At 51.7% G+C, this 16671-nt stretch overlaps 2 protein-coding genes across 6 annotated transcripts in view; one reads left to right on the top strand and one right to left on the bottom strand.

Annotated features, from left to right (window-relative positions):
* The first annotated feature begins 265 nt into the window (after positions 1 to 265).
* LOC122380995 (fructose-bisphosphate aldolase-like) lies at positions 266 to 9981 on the top strand. Of its 3 annotated transcripts, XM_043365070.1 has the most exons (6): positions 266 to 452; positions 1697 to 1901; positions 6972 to 7167; positions 7596 to 8215; positions 8611 to 8741; positions 9338 to 9981. In XM_043365070.1, the coding sequence occupies exons 2-5, from the start codon at positions 1719 to 1721 to the stop codon at positions 8704 to 8706; spliced, it is 1095 nt and encodes a 364-aa protein (XP_043221005.1). In that variant the 5' UTR covers positions 266 to 452; positions 1697 to 1718; the 3' UTR covers positions 8707 to 8741; positions 9338 to 9981. The 3 variants fall into 3 exon arrangements, with proteins under 3 accessions (XP_043221005.1, XP_043221848.1, XP_043222698.1); XM_043365913.1 differs by lacking the exon at positions 8611 to 8741 and having other exon boundaries at positions 269 to 452; XM_043366763.1 differs by lacking the exon at positions 8611 to 8741 and having other exon boundaries at positions 360 to 385.
* A 665-nt stretch (positions 9982 to 10646) lies between these two features.
* Positions 10647 to 16671, bottom strand: part of LOC122379743 (proline dehydrogenase 1, mitochondrial-like) — an 85720-nt gene continuing 79695 nt past the window's right edge. For all 3 annotated transcript variants that reach the window (XR_006256381.1, XM_043362581.1, XM_043363419.1), the window contains 2 exons: positions 15236 to 15324; positions 10647 to 11427 (listed from right to left, as the gene is read on the bottom strand). Coding sequence is in view for 2 of the 3 variants with exons in the window: in XM_043362581.1 (XP_043218516.1) it covers positions 11222 to 11427; positions 15236 to 15324 (295 nt within the window). In the remaining variant the exon portion in view is untranslated. The remainder of the gene's footprint in view (positions 11428 to 15235; positions 15325 to 16671) is intronic.

Genomic DNA, 16671 nt, shown 5'->3' with positions numbered 1-16671 from the left:
GAAGTTTGGTAGGTATTCGTTTTTGCTCTTTCTGAACCGAGCGACATCACTTTCATGCCAATTCATTAACTTTTTTGAAGGTGGGAGGGTCCCTTTAAGTACTGGGTACTTTTGAATTGAGTACCAAAAATTTTGGTCTGAATATAGTCGGTTTAGCCAATAAATGGAGTTTTATTGATTGTTAGCTACATTACGTTCATAAATATTAAACATAAATTGTATGTTTTGACTTGACGGCTTATTGTTTCCGGGGTCTTGTCAGTGATGTGGCCCAGCTCTAGGTCATTTGCTCCACCTCTATTCATTTGACCTTCCTGCCTTCTAAAGGTTGGGGGCTGGGCCGATTCGAGTCTCGCGATTCGCTGTTGGACGCTGGAGATCTCGGGTACTGTTCCTCTCTCGCTCAGGACCTGCGCGTGGTAGGACGTACGGCACTGTCTCCACAGCAAATCGTAAGGGAGTGACAGCGTAGATCTAATCACTGTGCCTGCATGGTTGCTGTACCTGTTTTTATGACCCACTTTCACTTTGGTGTTAAAGTTCGTTTATTTTAAGTTTGCCCCTCACTGTAAACGTCTCTTTGAACACAGCACCAGAATTGCTTGCTGAATTACTGAGAAAACTGGTTAGTGCACATTGTATTGGAGATTTGAATAATATGTTCAAAATAAGTTTTGAACACTGGCGATGTAGCATTATGTCAAAGGCAGTGTGTGCAATTCATTAATTACTTCAGACATAATTCCTGAGAAGTCGTCTATCCCTGTGGGGCTGTAGGTATTGGCAAATACGAGCTATGAGTCTGTGAAATAGTAAATAAATTTGATGAAATTGATCTGTGAAATCTGGTCAAATCAATGTACGCCAACCAGTTATCTCAGTAATTCAGCTAGCAATAAACAAACTATAATTGTGGGTAGAATTATGTGTTGTGTTGTCGATTTCCTTGAGTGTGGGATAGACAAATGGCCTAATGAATGGGTAATGGGTGGTACTGATTATGATGGTATTGGACAATGGACATCAGTGGATCTGGTGTGCTTGTGATGTGGATAGGCATGTTGAAATATAGTATGTGCATAGGATTGGGTCCAACTGTCCAGTGAAAAATGCTAGCAATTAGGATAAGGTTTGGCCAGGTCTCATATTTCTTAGGATCATGCTTAGGCTCTTTTTCACACTGGATTTCAATATATGCTTGCTTGTGCCATCACCTATCAGTCAGCCATCAACATCATGATCACAGGCTATATTGTCATGAAGTACCTACATGAAGTACCTACCTTGACCTCTTGTAGTTGGCTGTACATTGACACATTTTTTGTGTGGGTATTCATTATTCCTATTTTTACCCTAGTGAAGGAGCATGATTATACTACCTACATATGTTACTTATGATTACTCTCAACTTTTGCTGGTACATAGGTAGTGAGACTTCATGTTTCCATTGAGGCCTTCAGCTTTTCCATTGTTCTTACCACAGTGTACATACTGCCACTGGTGTTTATATTGAAGGATTTAAAATTAGCCCTGTCATACTTGATTCTGATGTGGAATTTTCTTGCATGGGTTGGAATGAGTCAATCAGTGCAGTCTGGCCTGGCTGGGGCTCTGGTTTTCAGAAATTTATTTTGTATTTGTCACAAATTTAATATAGTATATGTCCCCTGACAGTGTCCTGACCTTTGTCTTTCAGGTACCACATCATCAACAGCATCATGACCACCTACTTCAGTTACCCATCTGCTGAGCTGCAGAAGGAGCTGGCAGACATTGCCAATGCTATTGTCGCTCCTGGCAAGGGAATTTTGGCTGCTGATGAGTCCACCGGCACCATGGGCAAGCGTTTTGCCAACATCGGTGTGGAGAACACTGAGGAGAACCGCCGCAAGTACCGCCAGGTAGGTGGCCTGATGGCTGTGTCTGGAGCCAGCGTCCCAGAGCTGGGTGTCCCGGCCGGTGGCGGGGCTCGGCTCGCTGTGTCGGCTGCTGGTAATGCCGGCCGGCTGGTGCGGCTGGCCCAGTGCCAGCGCGATCGGACCGGCTGGGGCCGACCGGTCGGCTAGTGAAAGTCCCTCTGGTGCGGGCGATGTGCGCCCGCGGCGGACCGGGCGCCAGCCGCTCCACGCGCTGCGCCGCGCCGGTGGGCTGAGGCGGCATCGTGACGGTCTGTCGGCCGTGACAGGGTCCGCCAGCCGGCTGTGACAGCCCCCCCCCCGCCGGCGTGACGTCCCATGCTTTCAAACAGAAGTGAGATAATAACCATTTCAGAGTGCTTCATATCTTAACCCGCGCCCCGTGGGGGGGGGGGGGGGCGAAACGGCCTCCCTGTCCTTTTCCGTCGATATCTCCTAAACGACTGCATCTATCGTCACCAAACTTTCAGGACCCCTCCGGGCATCAATTTTACACATTGTGACCATGTTTTCCAGAGGCTATGATAGGTTGGCCGCAAATGATGTCAGAATGACGTCATGTTCTGCCATTTTCGACCCCCAAAAAAGGTTTCGCGGGAAGAGCTGTCTCAGCTTCGAAGATAGAAAAAATGTTCAAGACATAAAATGTGTACAATTGACAGGGCTATAAGACTGCTATCTCGGATTTTTAGAATTTCTGGATTTTGATCCCCAAAAATAAAAAAGGTGTTTTTTGGATAGCCAAAAAATCCCAAAAGTTTTTAGAAATTCGAAAAAACGCAATAAATACATATGATAGTCATCCTATCCACATACCAAATTTAAGATTGATACATCTTTTTTCAAAGTTATAGCGAAAACACTGTTCAAAATTGATGAAGTAAAATCATCAAAATCAATTTTTAGCCATTTTAGACCTCGTAGCGCAAAAAAAAGACCACGATTAGACTCCCCGTGACGAGCTGCATCGAATCGATGCCCATTTTATGCCAAAATATCTACTTTGAAATTGGACCTTTTTTGACCTGATCTTGACCTGACATAAGCTCCAGAACATAAGCTTAACTGGCCTTAAAGGTTGCCTGACCCACATAATCTCATTTGTCATGTAAAATGGACCACAAAACATGTATCACACGACACTTTCGTATGGTGATCTTCAGCGACCTATGACCTTCAGCGACCTTCAGCGACTCTGTGACCTGACCTGATATCAATGACAAAAATATTAATGACCTCAAATAGCAAAATGTGTGTTCTACTGACCATTCCCCTATCGATGATTTTCAATAGCATGTATTTTACTCGATTTTACAACACATTTATTGAAATGCCTGTAAACGGTGAAAATTTGACCTTTGACCTGACCTTTGACTTCATCGGTTGGACCGAGGTCAAGGCAATTCTGTCACAAGGTAGTTCCGTGGTAGGGCTATCCAACGCCGTTTGAATTTTGAAAATCGGCCGGTAACTTTCCGAGATCTTGGGGGGGGGGGGGCGAAACACCCCTCTCCCCCCACGGGTGGTGGGGTCCACCGATAGCCCTACGGGGCGCGGGTTAACATTCAAATTCAAAGGAACTTTAAGAGACACTCGAATAAAAATTATTTTCCTTTCCCACCTCTATCTTTTCAGAGCCATTTTCCGCTGCAAATTTTACCGAGAGAAAGCATTTGCGTGGATGGTCGTTTTACTTCATACAATATACCGCCTTTGTATGTAAATCCATGCTATTGATCCTTTTTTTCACTCTTTTGGGCTATACCTGACCAGCAGTTTCACTCGTACCTATCCCCCTTTGTGGCGAGGAAGATTTCCCTCTTCTATAACACTCAGCCTATTTAGCCTAAATACAATTTTGGGACACTGCTGGTGAAAAAGGTGTTGGCTGGTGGTGCTGTCTTCGCTACGCTCACTGGTTTGATTTCAGGCGATGGTATCAGGTTAGGTCCTGTGTCATTTGATATACCATCGGAATTCGTGTGTCGTTCGGTCGGCATGCTGGGATGCCTTGCTGGGTGTTGACTGTTGGGGGCAGAAAATATGCGCCATGTATTCCAATGGTAGATGCCAACACGCGATTTGCAGGCTTGGAATCTGTGTTCCAGCCTTATGTCGGTCTGTATCTCCCGGGCCCATCTGACCAGTCTGTATGGACTGGGGGCCATCTGACCAATCTGTGTATCGCCCGGGCCCATCTGACCAGTCTGTATGGACCGGGGGCCATCTGACCAGTCTCCGTATCGACCGGGGCCAGCTGACCAGTCTCTGTATCGACCGGGGCCAGCTGACCAGTCTGTATGGACCGGGGGCCAGCTGACCAGTCTCTGTATCGATCGGGGCCAGCTGACCAGTCTGTATGGACCGGGGGCCAGCTGACCAGTCTCTGTATCGATCGGGGCCAGCTGACCAGTCTGTATGGACCGGGGGCCAGCTGACCAGTCTCTGTATCGATCGGGGCCAGCTGACCAGTCTGTATGGACCGGGGGGCCATCTGACCAGTCTGTATGGACCGGGGGGCCAGCTGACCAGTCTGTGTATCGACCGGGGCCATCTGACCAGTCTCCGTATCGCCCGGAGCCGCGGCCGGCCCGGCACTGCCGGCCGTCTCCCGACCCGGCTCAGATGGGGGTGTGTTCAGCCGGGCCGCTGCCGATTGGCGGCCGTTGGGGGTGTGTCCGCCGCTCGGGCGCGGGAGCCGCGACGGCGCCGTTGCGTCACTGGTGCCGCGGTGGCTGGGTCTCGGGTGGCGGCGCCGGGGCCCGCACAGTGATGCAAATGGGGTTCACGAGTGGCCATAAATACCTAAAAGTCAAGTTTACCAAACCGAGTAAATCGCTATATGGCTAAGCAAAGAAATGTTTGGTGCATCTGAAATCATATAGATTTCATATTTTGGTCAAAACTGGCTTCGTGTATGATTGTCAGAAGTCGTGACATTTTCTATGTCGTAAAAGGACTGCCAGATATTTGCAAGTTCAAACACCGCTAGCGTGCGTTCATTTAACACAAACTGCAAAAATTATATATGGCAATGATCACTAAGGCCTGCTGCTTCTCATGCCGGGTCACAAAAAGCCGCATCTTTTTTGGTTTGGCGGTGATCTAATCATTTGTCATCATGTTGCAATCGCAGTTTTTTACTAATAAATATTTGTTTTCGTTTCACCTACAGCAGCTTACACAGTGTGTGCCCGTTAGTGCACCATACCATAGCATTCCCTAATAATTTCTGAGCCACAACGTGAAAGAATTAAGGCGCTAGCACAGGGCAGACCGGCGCTATTGAAGTTTTTCTCCGGCGCGGTCGGGTGTCGCGGTCAGGGCGGATTGCTTTCACCGCGGATTGCAATTTCGACAGACGTTTAACTTTGAACTGCTATAAGTAGGCCAAATATTGACCTTAATCAAAAGTAATATGCTCACTCTCGAGATGTTGTCAAGAACAATCCGGTGGTTTTTGTCGCGAGGCGCTAGGACACTTCGTTTAGGAACAGCAGAGGGATGCACCGACGAACCCCGGCTGTGGCCGCCCGGGCCGCCCACCGCGCCGCGGCACCCGACCGCAACGGACGAAAACTTTAGTAGCGCCGGTCAGCCCTGAGCTACCGCCTTCATTCTTTCACAGTGCGACTCAGAAATGATTAGGGAATGCTATGGTATGGTGCACTAACGGGCACACACTGTGTAAACTGCTGTAGGTGAAACGAAAGCAAATATTTTTAAATAAAAAACTGCGATTGCAACATGATGAAAAATAGTTATGTCAACGCCAAACCAAAAGAGATACGGCTTTTTGTGACCCTGCATTAGAAGCAGGAGACTCTGGGGATCATGGCCATGTATAATTTTTGCCATTTGTATGAAATGAACGCACGCTAGCGGCGTTTGAAGTTGCGAGTATCTGACAGTTATTTTACGACATAGAAAATGTCACGACTTCTGACAATCATACACGAGGCCGGTTTTGACAAAAACATGAAAATCATGTTTTTTCAGACACCCCAAACATTTGTCTGACTGGCCATATTACGATTTATTCGATTAGTTGAACTTGAAATTTGGGCCTTTTCGGTATTTATGGCCACTCGTGAACCCCATTTGCATCACTGTGGCCCGGGGCCGGGACTCGGGAGGGCGCCCCGCTGCGACTGGTGTCAGTCAGCTACCGTAGCCCGTGCCGCCACTCACCCGGTGCGGTTTGTCGCACGATAGCTAACCGTGTCGACGGTCAGGCACATGGACTCCATGTCGGTAACGGTAGCTTTTACTGCCGCCCCAGACTTCGTCTGGTTCGTTTGGAACGTCACTGAGCTTAGGAGCTGTTACGCAACCAATCGTACAGTAACCAGAGCAGAAACTGTCGACATTCCTATAAACAACGCCACATGGCTCTGGCCCCTGACTGGCAACGTCACGCGGGCTGGCGTGTTTAAATGTTGACTCGATGGGCGGCGTGGGTATCGTTTTCACTGTGACCCAGCATTCCATCGCCCAACATTTGTTTCACAAATAAGAGTACGTGAGATTGAGCAAGGATGACCGCCATGTCTGTCTGTTCTGTGTTATAATGGGCCTGGCGTCGTGTTTCCAGTCCTGTTTGACGTGTTTTGGTCCGCCTGGAAACTACACCATATGTTTCTTGCCGAATTAAAGTACACGTTATTTTTAGTTTAATTAGGTATCTGCGCATTGACCCACCAACTGGCAGTGCATGATGTGCCAGATGGAGGACACACGCACACAAGCACACACACACGGCTGGCACCGTCCTCATTCCGCAGCTGACCTTGCCGTACCGTGGTCCTGTGACCGCCCTTCCCAGTGACCGCCCTGTGTGGTACCTCGTCCCTGTGCGGTACCGTGGCCCTGGGTGACCACCCGTCCCTTTGTGACCACCCGTCCCTGTGCGGTACCTCGTCCCTGTGCGGTACTGTGCCCCTGTGTAACCGCCCTGTGCGGTACCACGTCCCTGTGCGGTACTGTGGCCCCTGTGTGACCGCCCTGTGCGGTACTGTGGCCCCCGTGTGACGGCCCGCTCCTTGCCGTCCGCAGCTACTGTTTACCTCCGATAAGGTGGTTGGCGACAACATCTCTGGCGTGATCCTGTTCCACGAGACCCTGTATCAGAAGGCGGACGACGGCACGCCTTTCGTCGAGCTGCTCAAGCAGCGCAACATGATCCCCGGCATCAAGGTCGACAAGGGCGTGGTCGATCTGATGGGCTCCGAGGGCGAGGGTACCACACAGGGTGAGTGATCTCCACTAGGGCTGTTGAAAATAAACGAATTAGGGAAAGGTATTCACTATGCGGATTTCGGGCTCATGGTTCCTGTGGTGTCGTATTCTTTTCCGGTTCCAACGATGCTCATTTTACGAAAAATGTTGACTATTAGTGTTCCCCAAACGGCTTAAAGCGACCATGTTGGCGTGCGGGTGTGGATATGGTCTAGAATTCAACCGCTGCGCGTGGGCGGGAACGCCTTGTTTTGGCACCGCCGGCGCCCCGCTACCCGACTTGCCGCGCGGCCGGCAAGCCACGCGCGGTGGGAGGGAATGAGAGCGTGGTCGTATTTACGACGAAGTGAAGTTGGTGCGACTGCCCGTATGTGCCAGTGCCGCTGTGCACCCAGCCGTTCCCGGTGTCTCGGCTGACGGCGTCCGCCCTCCCTGCCGCAGGCCTCGACGACCTGGGCAAGCGCTGCGCCCAGTACAAGGCCGACGGCTGCCAGTTCGCCAAGTGGCGCTGCGTGCTCAAAATCGGCCAGAACACGCCCAGCTACCAGGCGATGCTGGAGAACGCCAACGTCCTGGCGCGCTACGCCTCCATCTGCCAGATGAACGGCCTGGTGCCCATCGTCGAGCCGGAGGTGCTGCCGGACGGCGACCACGACCTGGACCGCGCCCAGAAGGTCACCGAGACCGTGCTGGCCTTCGTCTACAAGGCGCTCAACGACCACCATGTGTTCCTCGAGGGCACGCTGCTGAAGCCCAACATGGTGACGGCCGGCCAGTCGTGCGCCAAAAAGTTTTCGCCGGAGGAGGTGGCGCGCGCCACGGTGACGGCGCTGCAGCGCACCATGCCGGCCGCCGTGCCGGGCGTCACGTTCCTGTCCGGCGGACAGACCGAGGAGGAGGCCTCCGTCCACCTCAACGCCATCAACGCCTTCGCGGGCAAGAAGCCGTGGGCGCTGACGTTCAGCTTCGGCCGCGCCCTGCAGGCGTCCGTGCTGAAGGCCTGGGCCGGCAAGGACGAGAACGTGGCCGCCGGACAGCAGGAGCTGCTCAAGCGCGCCAAGGTGAGCGCCGCATGGTGTGCGGCAGCTCCCCGCTGCAGCTGTACCTAGCACGCCATGCGCTTACTGGCTAACGTTTTTATTTGCGTGCCATACCCTTGCTGTGTTTTGTTTTGCCTATTTCAATACTACGTTTCGGTAGATATTTTACTGCTTGCAATGCTTTTCTTAGATGCCCTGTTTGCTGCCTGCAATCTTGTATTTTGCTTTTGCAGTTTATTTTTAGTTCCAGCCCAGTTTGTGCTGTACATGTTACGTGGCTGCTGCGGTTGCGGCGCCGGCGCGGTAAGTATGGGCCGCTCCCAGCCAGCGCTAGTGGTGGTGTGTGTGTGTGTGTGTGTGTGTGTGTGTGTGTGTGTGGCTCGCCGCCCCAATCCGTCCGCCGCCCCTGTCTGCAGGCGAACGGGCTGGCCAGCCTGGGCCAGTACGCGGCCGGCTCCATCCCCAGTCTGGCAGCCACCCAGAGCAACTTTGTCAAGGCGCACGCCTACTAGGCGCTCCACTCTGCGGCGGCCGCCGGCGCGCTCAGGTGCTGTGACGAGTGACGGCGGTCCCCGGGTAACAGTCCCGCCCAGGTGCTGTGACGAGTGACGGCGGTCCCCGGGTAACAGTCCCGCCCAGGTGCTGTGACGGCGGTCCCTGGGTAAACAGCCCCACTCGGGTTAATCGGCGCACACGCGCGCCTGTATTCAACTGTTGACCTTCCATTGGTTGGTTACTGTCTTAGGACAGTTGCAGTTTTAACTTTCTTATAGTGCATTTACATGACGTTTTGCATTTGGACTAGTCTATGAATAAGTGGCCATGCCTTTGGATGCTGGGTCAATTAACTATCAGTCTACCACTTACATGAGTCACTTCTACTGCAGATTGCTCAAATAATACGTATCACGTCCCTCATTCCGTGTCTTACTCGGAGCCGTGGCGGTACCAGTGTCGACTTTCGGCTGACGTTCGACTTTCGGTAGTGTTTGTGACCGGTGTCCGACTGTACCGTCTCGTGTCTGACACTACTCTGACCGTACCGTCTCGTGTCAGATCAGACTCCATATGTCTGTGTCGTATCGTGTCTGCCCCTCGGCCTGTATCTGACTCGGTACCCCCCCCCCCCCCCCCTCCGTACAGGCGAACGGCGAGGCGGCCCAGGGCCAGTACGTGGCCGGCTCGTGTGTCGGCGCTGCCGCCGACGAGGGACTGTTCATCAAGAACCACCAGTACTGAAGGGCGGCGCCGCGCCGCGCGCCCGCCGGCACCCACACCCGGCCTCCCCCGGGCCGCTCCCCTCTGCGTCCCCCCAGTGTGCGCCGCCGCTTGGTAGTCTGGTAGCGCCGCGACTCTGTCCCCTCTATCTCTCTCTCTCTCTCTCTCTGCCCCCGGGCTCCGCTGTGACGCTGACCGGCCGACCTGCCGACGCTCGGCGCTGGCTGCCAGCGTAGAGCCTCTGCATCTCTGCAGGTCACAGCGGGCCGCGCGCACATCACTGGATTACTTTATTACCTAGGGTTGTTTTGAGACTTGATGGATGAACAAGGAGGCTATATGGTGAACGGCAATGATTTGTGATTCAATCATGTCTATTTCAAACACTTGTTACGTGATTGATAGAACAGTATGATTTCGTAAGACTGTATAGTTGCATTTTATAAAGTTTATTGGGCGGTGCGAGTGCGCCTTCAGCTGTCGGCGCACTAGAAGTGCTCTGTGTGTAATGCGACTGTTTTTGTCCGGCAGCGCAGTTCAGAGACTGGAATACACGTATCGCGAGGCGATTGGCGCAGTGTTTGCAGCCGAAATGGCGGAGGGCCGATTGGGGACGGGCGGAGACGGGCGGCCAGCGGCTCCGCGCCGGGGCCGCGAGGTCCGACCTTGTCCCTCACTCAGTCTAGCGGAGCGGCGGCCTGACCGTGGCGGGGCTGGCCAGCCGTCCGTGAACTGGCCGATGCAGGCTGACTGAGTGCGCGGCCGAAACGCCCCCAGGCGGCTGCCAACCAGAGCCGGTCGGCTCAATACACCGGGCCGCCGTCCCGACGGACTGGTGGTTGGCGGGTGAGACTGGGGCGTATCTGTCCCAGCATTGCGTCTGTCCCGGCTGTCTGATCGACAAACGACATTGGATGTCTTCAGGCCACAGCGTATCCGGGATTGACCGACTAGAGACCCGACACCTACCTACTAACAGGCGCTCCGGAGACTGGGGCGTTCCACCCCCTTCTGTGTCCCAGTCGAGTGAACGTTACAACACTACTGAAACAAGTTGACCCGGAAAGGTAAAAAACCCTACTAAGTGTTCCGAAAGTTTGCGGATCCCGTTTCCAAGTGGGTGCGGGTGGCCGCGCCATGCGCTGTTCGCTGCCTGGGGTCAAACGGACGCCGATGAGCCGTGCAGTCACCCATCGTAATCTGCAACTGTAGCACGCCTGTGATAAAGACGACACACTCGATATACGATATATTCATATCTACAGAAATGCCGCCGCCTGGGGGGCTGACCTCGGCCCGTGACAGGGCACCGGCGGCCGGCGGGCCGGCTATGCGCCAGGCTAAGCACATGGGTGCGGTCTACACGGCACAGCAGCCGAGGCGCCCGCGCCGCCGAGCGACCCCGGCGTGTAACGTAGCTAATTCTCCAGCCATAAAGCTAGAAACGGGCTACCCGGCTAGTGCAAGCAATCGACAATGTCACAGACACTGGGGGAGCCGCGCTTATGCCGACATTCATCACATCAAAGATTTCGACCCGCATTCTCTACCGAGGCCATTAATCAGCTGGCAAGTGACTGGCTGTACAAGTAATGCGATCATAAATAAACATATGAACATACAGACAATGACGTCACATAATATACGAGAAACTGCACGCGCAAGTGAACCTCTATTGCGCGACGCGCGCCACGAGTATTCCTGAATTCCATTGATTCCAAAGCATCACAGCCACTTCGACGGCAGCGCCGGCTGCCGGTGTCGAATGCAACTAGTAGTGCCTGTACGGGCGGCGCGGCGGCGCTGCGCTCACACCGGTGTGTAGTTTCCCACCGGCTTGTAGAACAGCTGGCCGGAGACCAGCCGGCGCAGCAGCTCGCTCCTCAGCATCTTGCGCTCCTTGGCCACCTTGGTGAGGATGCCCTTGTTCTCCTGCGCGCGCCGCGACAGGTAGGGCAGCACCTCGTCGATCGGCCCGTACGGCACGTACTTGTAGACCGAGTAGCCCGCCTGGCCTGTGGCACAGACGGGGCGGCGAGCGCTGGTCACCGGCACTGGACCACACCGGACCACAGCCGGCCACACCGGACCACACCGGACCACAGCCGGCCACACCTGACCACACTGGACCACAGCCTACCACACCTGACCACACCGGACCACGCCTGACCACAGCCGGCCACACTGGACCACACCGGACCACAACCGACTACAACAGACAGAAGACCACACTGGACCACAGTGGACCACACCCGGACTACACCGGACCACACATGACTACAGCCGACTACAACGGACTACACTGGACCACAGCCGACCGCTACAGACCACACCGGACCACAGCCGACCACACTGGACCACAGTGGACCACAATCGACCACACCCGACCACAGCCGACCACGGACCACAGCCGACTACAACAGACAACAAAGGACCACAGTGGACCACACTGGACCACACCCGACTATTCCGACCACTGAAACGGACCATATCCGACCACATCCCAGCTAGTCTTCCCAAGTAGGACCCCAAGTGGGCACCAAACTGGGGCCCTTCTGGGCTGCCCAACACGGATCCAGATAGGCATGTCATGGGTGTCCAGCTGGGTCCCATCTGGGCACCCCAGACGGGGCCCATGTGGGTTCAGCTGGGGCCCGTATTGAACCCATATGGACTTTCCCAGTTCACGTGGTCACACGTGTGAGAACTGCGTACCTTTTGTCTCTAACTTGATCCCTCCCTACATAAATACGAATTGAAGAACTATTGCAACATGATTCGGGGACCCCAACCACTTAACTACGCTACCATTAGAAGTAGGCGGCCGGTGGCCGGTAGAGAACAGAAACGAGAACCTTTTACGCGTATGTACCTGTTGTGAAAAAGGAGAAGAGCTTGTAAATTGTAATGATAGGTATGCTGAAACCAACAAAGTAACGATAGGTATGCATGCTGTAGAGTGCAGACACATTCTCCGTTACTCCATGTTGTCTCACTCTGAGTTTAAGGAGTGGAGTGGAGGTGCTGGCTTCATCCGGAGCGGACAAGGGCGTTTGCGCCCGCCGTCTCGTGTTCGAAGTGCTCTGACGTCTAGTACGTAAAGTTAGCCCACTTAGCCCATCTGGGACCAAGATGAAGCCCATGGCAAGGCCAGATGTAGCCCATGCACACATTGTCCAGGTACCCCACTTTAAGCCCCAATTGGTCCTATTTGGAATGGCTGGCTGGGATCGGACCACACCTGACCAAACCCGACCCACATCGGACCGCACCGGACCACACCGGACCACTGAGCGGGACCAACCACACCGGACCACCCCCGAACCACACCGGACCAGTGTGCCAGGTCACATCGGACCACCCCGGACCAGTGATCCAGGCAGGCACCCAGCACATGGGTCCGCAGCCGCAACTTGAATCCGCAACGTGAATCTGCAACATCGAATCTATCGGACAGGACATGTGGAGTTGAAACTTTGTGCAAAAATATATGTATTTCGGTGAATTGATTACTTGTTTTGATTATCAAAGGTGGCCATCCGAATTCCAATCACCTATCGCACAGCACACAACAAGGCTCAGCAGCGCTTATTTGGAATTCATCTAAAGGCGGGCGGCACTGGTGACGGCTGCCGGGCGGCGCCATTGATCGATACGCGGCAGCTCATTTTCAGTCGTAGACAAATGCTGTAATGCACCTCCCCGGGATAGATAACGAGTACAACAACACCATTAATATTCATCGCGGCAGGTCAGCAAGCCGCAATGACATTGAACTTATCAGGACGTCGATCAGCGCTCATCACAAATTTGTGGAGCGAGCGCCCGATACAAAGTCACGCGAACCGTCCACAAAAAACGCACCGTCCGAACTCGGCGTCATCGTTAATCAATAGTAGGGCTCAGCCGCCACTGGCCAGCCACCACTGACCACTGACCACTGACCAGCCACCACTGACCAGCCACCAATGACCAGTCACAAATGACCAGTCACCACTGACCACTGACCAGTCACCAATGACCAGTCACCAATGACCAGTCACCAATGACCAGCCAGCACTGACCAGTCACCACTGACCACTGACCACTGACCAGCCACCACTGACCAGTCACCAATGACCAGCCACCACTGACCAGTCACCACTGACCACTGACCACTGACCAGCCACCACTGACCAGTCACCAATGACCAGCCATCACTGACCACTGACCACTGACCAGCCACCACTGGCCAGCCGCCACTGACCAGTCACCAATGACCACTGACCACTAACCACTGACCAGCCACCACTGGCCAGCCGCCACTGACCAGCCGCCACTGACCAGCCACCACTGACCACTGACTACTGACCAACCGACAGCCACCAATGACCAGCCGACAGTCACCACTGACCAGTCCACACTGACCAGTCACCACTTACCACTGACTAGCTACCAATGACCACTGACCACTGACCACTGACCGGCCGACAGCCGCCGCCGCCACTGACCACTGACCAGCCACCACTGACCAGCCACCAATGACCACTGACCACTGACCACTGATCAGTCGACAGGGTGTCAGGTTTGGTCTCATTGGACCGATTCGGACCAATGGGACCGAATCAGTACAGAACAACAGGGCCCCCTGAAAGCAGACGAGCTCATGGTCTGAAAGTTCAGGACCAATTTCGATGACTTCATTCGGAGTGCCGTTGTCTGAAACAATGCCGTTTTTGGTATTTTTCTATTGGCTCGCTAATCTAAGTGGACCATATTGGTTCAAAACGCCTATCATTGCATTGCAGAGCATGCTCCGAGACCAATATTTTCCGGGCATACACTTCGGTACACTTGGGTCATTTTTTGGGTCCGGTCAAAGGTCAGGTCACCACTCACCAGGTCAAAGTCACGTCATCAAAGGTCAAATTTTGAATATTCCGACATTTTTTGAAGAGTAGACGCATAACTCGGGAACTAAAGAACATAGGTACCTGTGCTGCGGAAAAGCGCATTTGATAGTCTTTTGACGGGCTCTTTCCGAAATATATGCTCTCGGATTTGACATACAGATCGACGGTTTATCCTTCAGAGGGCAAAAACTCCCAACATGACGCTTTTTACGGACAATACCTATTCTTGTAGGAAGCATCATTATAATATATGACCTTCTCCTCGGAAAATGACAAAATAAATGGAAATGATTATTTATTGATAAATTGATGATATTTCGGTCGCAGACCTTCGTCTAAATCGAATTCGTTAAATCGTACAAAGCACTTTCTCGACGCTGTAGCTCTCTTGGTTCATGAGATATGCACTGGTTTGTCGAAAATCTGTCAAATTCGGGGAAATTGAAGGGAAAATTTACCTTTCATAACCTCCAGTGACCTCAGCGTTGACCTGAGCGGAAATGATCTTTTTACCTACAGAGGGGCTATCGATTGTTTTTTTTGTGTTTTTTTTTTTGTCCGTCTTGTTAGCCTTTTCAGTCTTCATCATAAAACAATTGATAATAACCTTTTGCTCATAACTGAGAGAAGCCAAAAACAAATCCAAAATATATTTTCGGTGCTGGACTTTCTTTTTGGATCTGGTTTTGGTTTCTTTTAGTTATGAGCAGCAGGTTATTATTAATTCTTCCTGTAATTACAATTATAATCATGCTAAAAAAACGTTTCAAACCATTCAAAAATTTTCGTTTTCAAGATAATTGGTGTGGTTGAATACCTCCTCCCCTGCCCTCTACCACATGGCGGAGTTGGCTGAGACCCGAAGGTCCCACCAGTGTGCGGGTTAACGATAAAACGGCACGTGACCTGCTCGGATCAGCTGAGAGCTCACCTAGCGGGAACGACACGTGGTCGCACATGCCGAGCAGCTGGCCGAAACAGACCACCTTGTCCTCGCGCTTGATGTCCAGCTCGTCCATCCTGTAAAGGCACGGCGATAGCTCTGTGAGTAGACGATTCTCCGCAGTCACGGCAGCGCATCAGGATGAACACACGCCTGCCTTCATAAAGCATTCAACATCGGTAACCAGGACATAGTACAAACTTGGATTTGTCGTATCTAAGTAGAAATAAATAAATAATGACTTGAACTGAGATCAGATCACCGGGTCAGGCCGAGGAAAGAAACTCAAGTGTAGTCACTGACTGTATTTTTTTATTACACGTCAAATCCCGGAACATATGCAACAGAAAAGAGCAGGGTCGGTCAGTTCTGTAGTTTCAGGTCGATGTCTGGTCATGTCAGGGAAGGAGCGTTAAGAACAGGCACCAATGTGTATTTATTCACATGAAGCCCTGAGTGATGTGGAGGCATAGGCATTAAAGTTAATCCGTAAAGGGAAATAAGAAATATGGGAAAATCTGAAATTAAGCATGTCGCTTTAACGTAGGGTGTCAATTCTAACCCTCATCCCGCCGGTCTATTCAGCGAAACGCGCCCTGCTGCCCCCCTCCCTTACCCTATCTAGCTTCCAAACAGATGGTCGTAGAAAGACGGGGAAAACGGCAATCGAAAGCTCTCAACAAGACAGATCTTTGGAGTAAACACCTTTGCCCAAGTAGGAGATCAGGTCAAGGTCAGGTCAAGGGTAAACTAATGGACTGAGACTGATAACCCAAAAAGTGCTCTTAGGCTACCAAGACTAGATTAGTTGCATAAGATCTCATATAAAGGTCAAGGTCAATGTCAGGTCAGGTCACCAAAGACGAAATATAGAATAGGATAAAAGCGACACATGCTTCACGCATCACTTTATTTACATAATTCAATTAGCATATTTAATTAGTGATATGGACCATATTTGGAAAAAATCAGGTCGAGTTCGGGTCAAGGTCACGGCAAAGGAGGTAGAATTTTGAAGTTGATTGTTAAGATCCAAAAAGGTCTCTATCTGTTGCAGTTTTTTCTCGACAAATTGAATGGTGTTATTCTTGTTCCCGTACGAGGTTTAAAGCTTCTAAAAATTACGTTTCTTAATTTTGTATGTCGTGACGTCATCACAATCGAATAATTTCTACATTTTTTAACCGATTCTTCTAAAAATTAGAATGTAGGTGCACCGAGACTACTGCTCTAACAAATATTCAGGTTGTTATATCGATAAACTGTAAATTTTTAATTTTGTAATGATTCTTAAGAAGTTAAAAATATCGGATGAAAGTTCTACATTTAGATAGCACTTAGATAGCACTTAGAAAGACAAAGAAGAGATAGCACTTAGAAATACAAAGAAGAATCACCTTTATGCTTTTTGTTACGTCTTGATT

Source organism: Amphibalanus amphitrite, unplaced genomic scaffold, assembly GCF_019059575.1.
Source record: "Amphibalanus amphitrite isolate SeventyFive unplaced genomic scaffold, NRLGWU_Aamphi_draft 000000F_arrow, whole genome shotgun sequence".
NCBI lineage: Eukaryota > Metazoa > Arthropoda > Thecostraca > Balanomorpha > Balanidae > Amphibalanus > Amphibalanus amphitrite.
Note: the sequence above shows the minus strand (reverse complement) of the source record. Positions and strands in the feature narration are given on the sequence as shown.